At 40.3% G+C, this 12,051-nt stretch overlaps 1 protein-coding gene across 5 annotated transcripts in view; it reads left to right on the top strand.

The window, feature by feature from the left end:
* Positions 1-12,051, top strand: part of WDSUB1 (WD repeat, sterile alpha motif and U-box domain containing 1) — a 55,177-nt gene that overhangs the window by 25,699 nt on the left and 17,427 nt on the right. For 4 of the 5 annotated variants that reach the window (XM_034785509.1, XM_034785508.1, XM_034785507.1 and 1 more), the window contains 4 exons: positions 628-661; positions 2,943-2,983; positions 3,072-3,178; positions 3,773-3,952. In XM_034785509.1, the coding sequence (XP_034641400.1) occupies positions 628-661; positions 2,943-2,983; positions 3,072-3,178; positions 3,773-3,952 (362 nt within the window). Of the gene's footprint in view, positions 1-627; positions 662-2,942; positions 2,984-3,071; positions 3,179-3,772; positions 3,953-9,781; positions 9,965-12,051 lie in introns of all 5 variants that reach the window. The other variant, XR_004647657.1, reaches the window with a different exon arrangement.

Here is a 12,051-nt window from a genome sequence, read left to right as displayed (position 1 = left end):
TTGCAGATATTCAGGGTCCAAATTGCAGCAGAAATACTTGGAAGATAAGAGCACAGGTGCTGGAACTAAGGATGCTGGGAGTGCCGCTGCACCCCCTGACTTGAGGCGCTTTCCATCATATCCAGGGTTCACAGTTTGGTTCAGTGGCTCTCAGCACCCCCACTATAAAAATTGTTCCAGTACTCCTGGGTAGGAGAGCCCACTCAGTCAGTTTTCACAGTATTCGCACATGGTTGAGCCCACCTTTGCAGCTAGTCCCTGTACTGGAGCATTGAGGGGACAAATGTGAATGAGCTATTGGTGTGGTGGTAGCATGGCCAGTGGATTTATGTACTTCACAGATGCACTGCCTCAAAAACCTATTGGAATGAGAGGAGCTGTGGGCTTCGGCCACTACTCTTTCTTCTAGGCTATACCTCAAGCTGCTGTATAGATGTTCAGACCCTAACTCTAGATTTCAGTGAAGAGGATTGCTACGTCTAACATCTGCATAGTTGCTGCCAGCAAATCTTGTTTGTTTAGACTTTCCTTGTGGGACAAAAAATTGTCCCATAGTTTTTAATTATAATAGTTTGTTTTCTCATCTCTTTCCATGCCATCATTTAATTTAATGTGTTTTTTTTAAAGATCTGTGGACAAATCCATCATAATACATGACATTGTAAGTATTGCATAATTCAAGATTGTTTACTGATTTTTTTTATCCCTTCACCTGAAATGTTCTCTTCTATCTTGAGAAGACTAGCAAATATGACCTGAAATCTTTAGTGTGTGTTTTTTTGGAGTAGGAGTGAGGAAGGAGATCATCCATATCAAAGTACAGAGTGTCTGTCTGTCTGTCTGTCTGTCTCTCTCTCTCTCTCTCTCTCTCTCTCTCTTTCTCTCGCCACCCTTTTCTATACTTTATTCTTTTCTTATCTTGGTACTGTACAACAGAATCACACTACTGTATACGTATGTATCTGCACACTTAAGTGGATAAAATTTGTAAGTCTTATGTGTCGTCATATCATCAAAAGTATGTAAGATTGCAGTCATTGACACAGGAAAAAAATAGGAGTTTCCTATATCAGTAATAGTTGTTTTAGGAATCTTTTAATATATTATATGTACAAACATGGACAATTCAAGGGGAATGGTTAAGAAATAATTGCATTCTTTAATATCATACCCTTTTTACATCTTATTGCTTAGACTTATTGCTTGACGGTAGGAATAATACCACTGAAAACTGTGGTAAAGCCTTCCTAATTCATCTGTACATAGTATTTAACTTTTGTCTTTTACAATATTAAAATTATTAATCTGCTTTCCTGAGAGTGAAGGGTGAACATACTTTATCTATATAGTTAGTGGTACAACTTTTGTGTATAGTCAACATCTAAGATCAGATGTGTTTAGGAATTCTTGTCTCACATAGAAATGTAATGGTCCCTTACCTATTCAAATGTCAGTTGGTTTAAAGTGCTCATGCAGACCTGAAAGAATTAATCCTAATCAGAATATGAGCAAGGTGACACCAAAGGCATAATTTGGCCCCTATGTTTTTCCTGTCTCCTCACCAGTGTAAATTCACAAATCAGTGGTTAATTTATAGTGGTGTAACTGAGAGCATGATCTGGTCCTGAACTTGCTGGGAACTACAAGACATGGGAGAGGAAGCATATTCACTCATTAAAGTCACAGAACTGGGAGATGTGAATTCTGTTTCTGGTTCTTAAACAGACTTCCGATGTGATGGTGGACAAATCACTGTGCCTCTGGGGCTGGATCATGCCAGGCCTTCCCTGGGCGCTGACTGCTGCTGAAATACTTTTTGGACTCTATGCTTACTGTGACAGCAGCTTAAGGTGATGAGGAAGGCATCAGCCTCCCAGCAAATCAGAGTCTGAGGGTGTGTCCGACCAGTCATATAGCCTGTACAAAATTGAGCCATACTTGGTTTAGAGATGTCCCAGCTGACCATGGCCTCACTGGATAAATTGTGATAACCAGGCTGGGATGGATTGTATTTTCTTTTTCTTCATCAGTGTCAATATTGATTTATAGTGAGGTTTAAAAAGATTAATTGCTTTCTTTAAGTTACCACTTTATTTAAAAAAAAATAGCATGATTGCTGACTACTTCAAGAAATAAATTATTTGTTCCACTGTTCTGTTTAGTCCTATAATGTTAATTGGGAGATAACAGTGAAAGAACAATAGGTCTGGATCAGATGGAGATAAATGTCAGTCTAACATAAGGGACATATCCCTCATGAGGGACAGTTCAGAAGTATGAGAGGAAAAACAGGCAAGTTGACAGGTCAATTAGAATAACTTGTTTTTTTAATTCTGACAATGTCTGTCAAGGGAATCGTGCTACACTAAAGAGAGACTCTTAAACATCATTTAAAGGATTGGAATTGTTAAGATTTGTTTTTGTGAATGGCAGCATCTAGTGGCCACATATGCAAACCACAGTTGCGTAATCCTTGTGATGTTACAGGCCCTGCTTTTTTATTTAAAGGTTGCACCTGGATTTGAGATTCGGTTACTAGTTCACTCTGATACGTTCTTAATTCTAGTATTTTGGAAGAAATGTTTTTTTATCCGGATGAGTAATCAGCCCATATGGAATTTTAGAACTGTCAGTTGAATATATTATATTTCTGTCTGCCAGGTACATTGAGGGACAGCTGTGTGGTCTGTTAGATTGAACATGGGGCTGCAAGTCAGGAGATTTGAGTTTTATTACCAGGTCTGATGCTGACTTGCTATGTGACTTTTGGCACATTATTTACTCTCTTCGTGCCTCAATTACACCATCTTCAGAATTGAAATCATTATGCTTCCCCACCTTTGTAAAGTGCTTTGAATTAAAAATTGCTATATAAATAAAAATGATTAACAGTGATTGTTATTTCTATTTGACCTAACAAATGCAATAATTTTTGTTTGCAGAAAACTGGGAGCATCCTGCACACTTTAACTCAGCATACCAGGTGTGAAATCAGCAAATCCTGTATTAACCAAGGAAATTATTTAATGTGTGATTTTAAATTTCAGTTATTGAATTGATTTTGTTTCTAGATATGTTACAACTTGTGCCTTTGCACCAGATATTCCATTACTTGCAACAGGTTCAATGGATAAAACTGTGAATATCTGGCAATTTGATCCAAAGCAACATTGTGCAGGTAAGTACATGCATTTGTTTAAGCCGCTCTTTTTATACTTCTGGTATAATATAGTTGTAAACCTATTGGGAGATGCTATACAGACTGCTTTACCCTAGTATGTGCTCAATGTGTAATCTTAAAAAATATAGTCCCAACATTTGACCTTCCTTAAAATTGTTATTTACTATTGGGAAATGTCCTGTATGTTGGAAAAGAAAGAAGGGGGGAAAAAATCTTTTAAATGTACCATTCCTTCTTTAAGGAAATTTTACACCTAAACAAAAGGAGTGTGATCTCTTGCGTCCCTTTTTCTTACTCTCTGGGCAGCACTTAACTGACAAATAATATTCCCAGAGCAGCGCAAACTTTGCCAGTGACACTCGTACAAATAATATGAGAAACAGAAAATACAAGTTAATTGCAAGCATAGTTGGCAATAGGAACAAAAAATTATTTGCTAATTAATATAGACAAAATAAGTCAGGAAATAAACATTGTAGCTCATAAAAGCTATGTTACAAAGGTATACCAAGAGCAACTTTCAATGCACAAGAACAGTTCTGGTTTTTTTATTTCTTATCTGAAATTTCCCTTTTCTACTTGTTTCCCAAGGAAGTGGATTGGAAGATGAACCTAAGATGTCTATTGAGAACTGGTCAGAGGAAGAGGTCTCAGTCTGGCTTTGTGCACAAGGTTTAAAAGACCTTGTTGGGATTTTCAAGATGAATAACATTGATGGCAAAGAGCTGCTGAGTCTTACAAAACACAGTCTGACTAACGACTTAAAAATTGGTAAGAATGTAAAGGCAAGTAAAATTGTAACCTTTGATAGGAATTTAGGAACTTTTAGAGTGGAAGAAGGTCAGAAATTCCATGTAGGTATGTATATCCTCTCCTTTAAGTTTACAGTTATTCTGCCACTCTATTTTTTTTCCTGTTAAATACCGTACATGGCCAAATACTATTGATACTCTGTTCATCCAAAATACTTGGGGTTTTTTTGAAGTTTTCCTATCCCTAAAGACAACAAATGTACAACAATCTTGCATTGGCAAGGAGTGGACTAAGTTTCCTATTTTATAATTTTCAGCTCTGATATCTGTGAGGTGGAAGAAAGTAATTTCAGTTTCTTTACACACATACATGTTGTGATAAATGAAGGGGATGAGGGATAGCTCCCTTTGATGGACACCCAGCCAGCCAGTTAGCTGTAAAATCCTTCTTGGTAGCTGTTCTCTACTTGCTTTACCTGCAAAGGGTTAAAAGGTCCCCCGGGTTTTAAAAAAATAAATAAAAAATGGGCACCTAACCAAAAGAGCCAACGGGAAGGCTAGAACTTTTTTAAATTGGGAAAGAAACTTTCCCTTTGTCTGTTGTTCTTTGGAGAAGGAGATACAGAGCAGTAATGCTATAAAAGCAGGAATGCTGTGTAAGGCTTGAACCAGGTATAAAAATTCATCTTCCATACCTAGAAGAAATCATTGGAAAGGGCATGTTTAAGTAGACGCGATTAGGTTTATTTCTTTATTTTGGCTTGTGGATCTCCTCTGTGCTAACCCCAGATGCTTTTGTTTTGCTTGTCACCTTTAAGCTGAACCTCAAGAGAGAGATCTTGATGCTTAATTTTTGTAATTGTTTCTTTTTGTTTTTAATAAATTTTACCTTTTTTAAGAACAGGATTGAATTTTTGGTGTCCTAAGAGGTTTGTGCCTGTTGTTTGATTAGCTGGTAGCAACAACTAATTTCCTTTGTTGTCTTTCTCAGCTCTTCCCTGGAGGGAGGATGAAAGGGCTTGAGGGTACCTCACAGGGAGGAATTCCCAAGTGCTCCTTCCTTGGCTCAAGGGGGTATTTTGCATTTGGGTGGTGGCAGCATTTACCAAGCCAAGGTCAGAGAAAAGCTGTAACCTTGGGAGTTTAATACAAGCCTGGAGTGGCCAGTATTAATTTTTAAAATCCTTGAGGGCTCCCACCTTCCATACTCAGAGACAGAGTGGGGATTCGACCTTGACACATGTACACACTATAGTCAATGATTCTGGCTAATGTAAGCTGTGAACTGTTTTTTGTTGTGTTTTTTTCCTGTCAGTCTGGGGAATCTGTGTGTGTTTGAAACATGTAGAGGCCAGCAACTCTGGATTTAGTTGTGAATTTTTTTGGGTGGAAAATACTGTAATTGAAAAAAATATCATAAATAAAAATGGGCTTTTTGCTAGATTTTTTTTCTCTTAGCCACAGATGTTACATTCATTTTTAAAGTTTGTTAGTAGGGATTAGAAGACGCTTGCTTGGTACAAGTACTTTTTACAACTATTAATCAAAAGGACACATGGTATACAGTCCTACAGTTTTATGCCAATAAAGTTGGGAACTATATTGCAGAAGTCTGCCCAGAGGAAGTACCATACCATCAGGGCTGGGCTGTGGATGTCTGGCATGCCCGGTCAGCTGCTGAGTTGTGATTGGGGACAATAGCAGGGCTAGCTAGATCAGAAAGCCGGGAAGTCAGGGTTAGGGACTAGCAGGTCAGAGTGGAGCCAGGTCAGGATACCAGGAAGTCAGGTTTGGGTGCCAGGTTACAGACAACAATCCAATAGCGAAGTCAAGGACAGATCAGGGTCAGAAGCCGGAGTCCAGGGTCTGGAGCAGAAATAAGCAGGCAGGCAGTCTTGTTATTGCTCAGACAGCTCCCCATCATGGCTTCCTAATTTATATACTGGTATTGGCCAGTCAGTGAGCTGGGAGTGGCCTCTGTTTAGGCCCCGTGGATGGTACTTCCTGCTGAGCCTAGCTTTGCAGGGTCCTCCTAAGCACACCTACTTCTAATGGCAATGCGGAGGCGTCAGCAGCCCAGAACCCCCGTGGTCTCTGATTCTAGCCCTGCAAGTTCTTTCTTACATATACTAATTGTGAGATGCCCCAGGGTACAATCTGGACTATTGAATCATTGTGCCTGCTTAACTCTCCAGTCTGGTGTGTCCTATGCCCCGCTTTGCAGTGTGAGCTGCCACTTGGCCCACTCACCCCCGCCTCTAGCATGCAAGTCCTACCCAGACAACTACCAGAGCGCTATGCTCAGCCACTCTTGAATTACATATAGGCAATACCTGCATATCCCTCAGCCCCAGCCTTGTACGGCACCCCAGGAATGTGCGTCTTACACTGCTCAAGACCTCGTTCATCAGAGTAAGCTCATTAATTAGTTTGTCATTCCATCAAAGGGTATGAATATGCACCAGCCTTTGTAACCGGAATAGATTCCCCAAACTTAAGTCAAAAACACACTGGCTTAGGGAAAACATTAAAATAAGTATATTAACACAGAAAAATAGATTTTAAGTGATAAGTGGTATAGAATTGGTTACAGAAGGAAATAAAAGGTAAAATCGCAGTCTAACTCCTCAACTTTATCAAGCTAAGTCAAGTTTGAAGTCACAGGTTTCTCTTACCCAATTGCCTACAGCCGTCTTTGCTAACTGGAAAGCTTTGCCAGTTAGGACCACTCCCCCTAGTCCAAATGTTTCTTTTTCTTCCTGATAATCTTGTTGCCTTCAGAATAGGTGGGGAAGGAGAGGTGGTCAGGGACCTGTGTTCCCCCTTTTTAATATCGTGAGCCTTTTTACTGGAAAAGTCATTGCTGCATCATGAGGTCAGGCAGCTCCGTGGTTTACGTACTCAAGCAACTGTCTTCCATGTGAATTATAAATCTCCTTTTAACAACTCCCCTGCTAGTGACTGGCCAGTGATGGTTGCTTTACACCTGGCTGGGTGTTGGTCATCCCTTTGTTGCCATTGAAGAGCCATTCTGTGGACATTGCCCAGACTCACCTTTCAGTAGCAAACATACAACAAAATTTCAGGACTTCATATACAGTGATGATATTTTAACAGGACAGTGATGTTCAAAAGACCATAACTTTTCCAATGATACCCCACAAAGCATGCTTTGTACAAATGGATCATAACCATATACAAGTGGTGAGTATGGGGGTACAGGGTATTATTTTGAGGTACACTGTGTCACTAATAGACAACAAATATTTTACAATGCGGTACTAGTATATGTCAAATCACAGGAGGCATTATTGCATGAACTGCCTCATTGGGTTCTAGAAGTCAGTAGTTAGCTCTTGAAGTTCTGAGAGTAGGTATCCCTAAAAGACCGTTCTCCCAAGGAAGACCATTTCTGAAAAGCAAAAGATAAAATCAATTTCTGTATAAATTTTATTAAACGTTGGAGATGGCCTAAAACTGTGCTGTGGCACTCATCAGCTGAAACTAATCAGATAATGCTGACTATAGGGTTATGTGAAAATTGAAAGCTGTGGGACTGATGGTAGTCTTAACAGCAGAACCAGTGATACAAAGAGACATCTGGATAGTGGACATAGAGCCCGGCTCTATGAGAAGCTCTGTATGTGACAGTGCATGGAAGATATGGCCAGAAGATCTGCTGCTTCATGGATCTTTCTGTCTTCTCTTTACAGTAGGATGCGTTAGGATTGTGTGTTAGGGCTGAAGTAGCCTCCATGCAGTAGATTCAATTCCACTGCCATTCCAAGGAGATATTCAGTGTTCAAACCACTGGCCTGTGTTTCCCTGGGCTTGCACCAGTTTGCCTCATTTTTTATTCCAGTGAGTACTTTAATGCTCTTTTTATTAAACTCTGAACACAAAGGGACGGATTTTTACCAATGCATCCCGGGAGAGTTTGTGAACCCAAGCATTATGGCTGGAACACAAAGTGATCCTTCATGTCAATGTCCTTGAATTCCAGGCAATTCACAAAGCTTAATGTGCTTTTCTCCCTCATGGACTTGCCATACCACGGTCATCCAGACCAACAATACAACAGTGATAAAACAGACAAGGGAAGGGCACGGTCAGTCAGCTTTGTCAAGAAGGGATGAAACTGTGGAACTTTTGCATCAAGAAGGGCATTTCTCCCATTGCTGCGCACTGACTATGTTGTTAGAACCAGCTGGCCAATCATCTCATTTGGAGATTTTTTCCAAATCAGAAGTGGTCCCTGAAGAACAGTGTGCTCAAAATTTCTTTCAGGTCTGTGGTATTCCATCAATTGACCTATTTGCAAAAAAAGACAAGAAGAAATGCCATCAGTTCTGCTCCCAAGCAAGTCGCGGTCCAGGTTCATTAGCCAACGTTTTTCTCCTGAGGTGGGACCTGATCTCCCTATTCAGTCCCACAGGCAATCCTTAAGTTGATTTGCAAGACTACATCAAGATAATTCTTATAGCTCCAACTTGGTTGAGACAGTACTGGTTCTTGAATCGAGAGGCTGTGAACATCCAACTTCTGTGGCCTCTGCCTTTGCTTCCAGATCTACTGTCCCAGCAGCATGGATGGATGTTGCATCTGGACCCCAACAGCCTGCACCTTTATGGCATCACTATTGAGTGGTTAGGCAGGGAAGCACTGCTCAGTGGCAGTTAGGAGGTATTGCTTACCAGTAGAAAACGATCCACGTATTTAGCAAAGTGGAAACGATTTCCAATCTGGTCCACTCCATGGGGCATATCTCCATCAGAAGCTAAGATTCAGGGAATTTTATAGTACCGGTTGTATCTCAAATCCTCATACCTCTAAGCTACCTGACAGTTCACTTAGCAGCAATCTCAGCAGTTCACCGTCCCATTCAGAGATCAGTTTTTTCAAACCAGATGGTCTCTAGATTTTTAAAGGGGATTGTTTGACTTTCCCCTCGGTAAAGAACGCATTGCCACTTTGGGATCTTAGCACTGTATTAACTGCTTTAATGCCCCCTCTATTTGGGCCAGTGGCCTCCTGTTCTTTGCCTCATCTGTGTCTGAAGATATCCTTTCTTATTGCTATCACATCAGCCAGAAGAGTGGGGGTGAGCTGCAGGCTCTCATGGCAGGGTTTTTCAAATACAATGTTTTTCAAACAAAAGTAGCTTAGAACTTCAGTTGTGGCTTCATAATTAAGTGATATATGCTTTTCATTTGAACCCGACAATATACTTATTTTTTTTTTTTTTTAGTTTTTCCCAAAACCGTCCTCACAGGAGGACAAAACATCTACATACTTTGGATGCAGTGAGAGCATTATCCTTTTATCTGAACCAAGACTAAGCCTTTCAGGCTGTCTCCTTAGCTATTTTGTTTCTTACGTTATCAGAATGAGTGGTCAAGCAGTAAACACAGACAATTTCTAGATAAATTAAGCCCTGTATTACCACAGCTGATGAGATAGCGAACGCTTTTCTTTCACACAGACTATTGGCTTGTTCAACAAGAGCTCAGGCTACTTTGATGGCTGTTCTGAAGGATGTTCTCATACTGGACGTTTGTAGGACTGACCCCTCATCCGTGGTGCATACTTTCACTCATTATGACACCATCACAACTGCACCAAAATATGGTGCAAATTTTGGGAAGGCTGTGTTGCAGTCACTATTTAAATAGACTCCAAGCCCCACCTCCCAACGGTAGTGCTTGTAAGTCACCTGAGTGGAATACATGTGTGCAACCACTCAAAGCAGAAGAAAGTTACTTACCTGTATCATAACTGTTGTTCTTCGAGACGTTGTTGCACGTGAGTATTCCATGACCCATCCTCCACCTGTTTTTCCATATTGTAGTGCAAAGGAACTGAGGGAAGTCAGGATGGCGCCACCAATATTTAGCCTTGGGAGGGGACAGGAGAATGTACTGCCCCGATGGGTACTTCTGCGGCAAACTCTCCAGCTTTGGTGTGCTGGGCATGTGCACACCGGAGTGAAATACACATGTGGAACAAATCTCTAAGATAAGTTACAATACAGGTAAGTAGCTGTTTTTTATAGCATCATGGACCACCAATGCCTGTCTGTTATCAGTGTTAACAGTGCTTGTGCTGTCAAAGAGAGAAGGCCAGAGAGGGGTAGCAGGTTGGGAGCTCCATCCCCAACTACTTTAAAAGTGTAGTAAAAACATTTTATTAAATTACTACCAAGAATTGGACGGGGACAGTGGGAGTCACTTCATCCACGTCCTTGGGAAAGCAGATACTGTTTAGGACACCCATGCTTTGGGTGTCCCTAAACCGCCAACTGCCAGAAGCTGGGACTGGACAATAGGGAATGAATTACTTGAAATTGCTCTGTTCTGTTCATTCCCTCTGAAACATCGGGCACTGGCCATTATCAGAATACAGGATACTGGGCTAGATGAACCACTGTCTGATCCAGTATGGCCATTCTTATGTTCTTGTAATAGAGGTTAAATATTTAGGAGCCATATATCCTCCAAGCTGACTGGGTGTTGCAGGAATTTCCATGTAGAGTGAAGTGTATCCTTTCTCCCCACAATAAGATCTGGAGGAGGGAGACATTCCATCATCATGAAGTCAGACTGAGGAATGAGTGCCATGTCAGTGCAGCAGAATTAGCGTTAAGAGAGAGGAGTTGTCATTGTTGCTCAGAGTCTGACTAAAGAGCCATATGATAAGACCTCGAAACATTATTGATCGTAGCTGTGTGGTCCAACCATGATGGTAGATTTAGTGATACATTTTATTTGACAATATAATTGACACTATGAGGCTGGGTTGTCAGATCAGAAAGGAGAATTTGCTATTTCCTGGCAAACTTACATATACTATTCACTTATTGGAATGATGATTAAGGAAGAAAAATATTCTTATGAATTTTTCTCATAGTGTAACTAAGGGCATGTCTACACAGCAAGTTACTGCATAACAAGCCAGCACCAGCTTGCTGTGCAGAAAATCTCCTCTGTGAACATTGCTGCAGCACACTGAAATGTGCAGTAATCTGTAATCCTCTGAAATACAGTAGTTTAAGATATACAATAGCTTAATTCTCTAAACTGCAGTATACTAAGGCCACCTTACTTCTGAAGGAGATCATCCACATGGGGGTTTTGAGGCACTTTAATTTATGCCATTAACACCTTTAGTTTATTCACCTTTCCTTTCCTTTCCTTTCCTGAGAGTCCCCGTGTAAACAAGACCTGATTTTTTTTGGGTCTTTTCATGCCCAAAATGGCTACAGACAGCTTCTTTGCAGTACTTTTTGGGGGGGGAATTGTAGTCCCTATCTGCTACCTCACTCTTGGTTCTGTCTTCCTTTGGAATCGACTCTCTTCTCTCCAAGGTGCCCAACAGCAGTTGTCCACAAGCCAACAGTGTACATCCAGTTCCAGTTATTTCAAAGGGGCACCATCAACTTGAAAATCACATTTCTGTGAGGGAGTGGTCTGCCTGCCACAGTTAGTAACACCTAAGATTATTAAAGCTGAAAGAAGTCAGCCAAAAAATAAAATAAAAAATTCAGGATGTTTATTTTGTGCATTTGACAGCAATTTCTGTAGTCATCTTTTCTTTGCTGGAAAGACCCTTTGAACATCAACAAGGGAGTAGAAAAACATAGTTTTTAAAGAAAGGAAATATCAGGATATCTGTTTAAACGGTGCTCTATCAGGAAATGGATATGAAAAAATTAGCCAATTTTAAAATCATTCAGTTGATAGTATCCCTTTAAATAAGAGTCAGTGGCTTGATGTTCCAAAATGCTGTATGCTCACAAGTCCCATTGACATCACTTCTGAACATTAGGCCACAAATTTATTTGGCATAGGATAGAAAATAAAATTCATTCACAATTACTCATTTTTTTTATTTTATCTAACCAGAATTACAATAAAAGTACCTCTTTTTTTCTTATATGCGATGGGCTCACAACTTGGATTGCAAAGTACACAAGTGTTGCATAGATCATAAAGAAAGAAAGTTTCTCTCAGCCTAAAAGCTTTTAGGACTTCTCCCAGCCTGTCCAACTTACAGTTTAAGCATGTCTCTAGTAATCTGTGTGTATCCTGTCTCAAGTTGGCTGAGTGTCTCCTTTTTCAC

The sequence above is a fragment of the Trachemys scripta genome, chromosome 11 (assembly GCF_013100865.1).
Source record: "Trachemys scripta elegans isolate TJP31775 chromosome 11, CAS_Tse_1.0, whole genome shotgun sequence".
NCBI lineage: Eukaryota > Metazoa > Chordata > Testudines > Emydidae > Trachemys > Trachemys scripta.
Note: the sequence above shows the minus strand (reverse complement) of the source record. Positions and strands in the feature narration are given on the sequence as shown.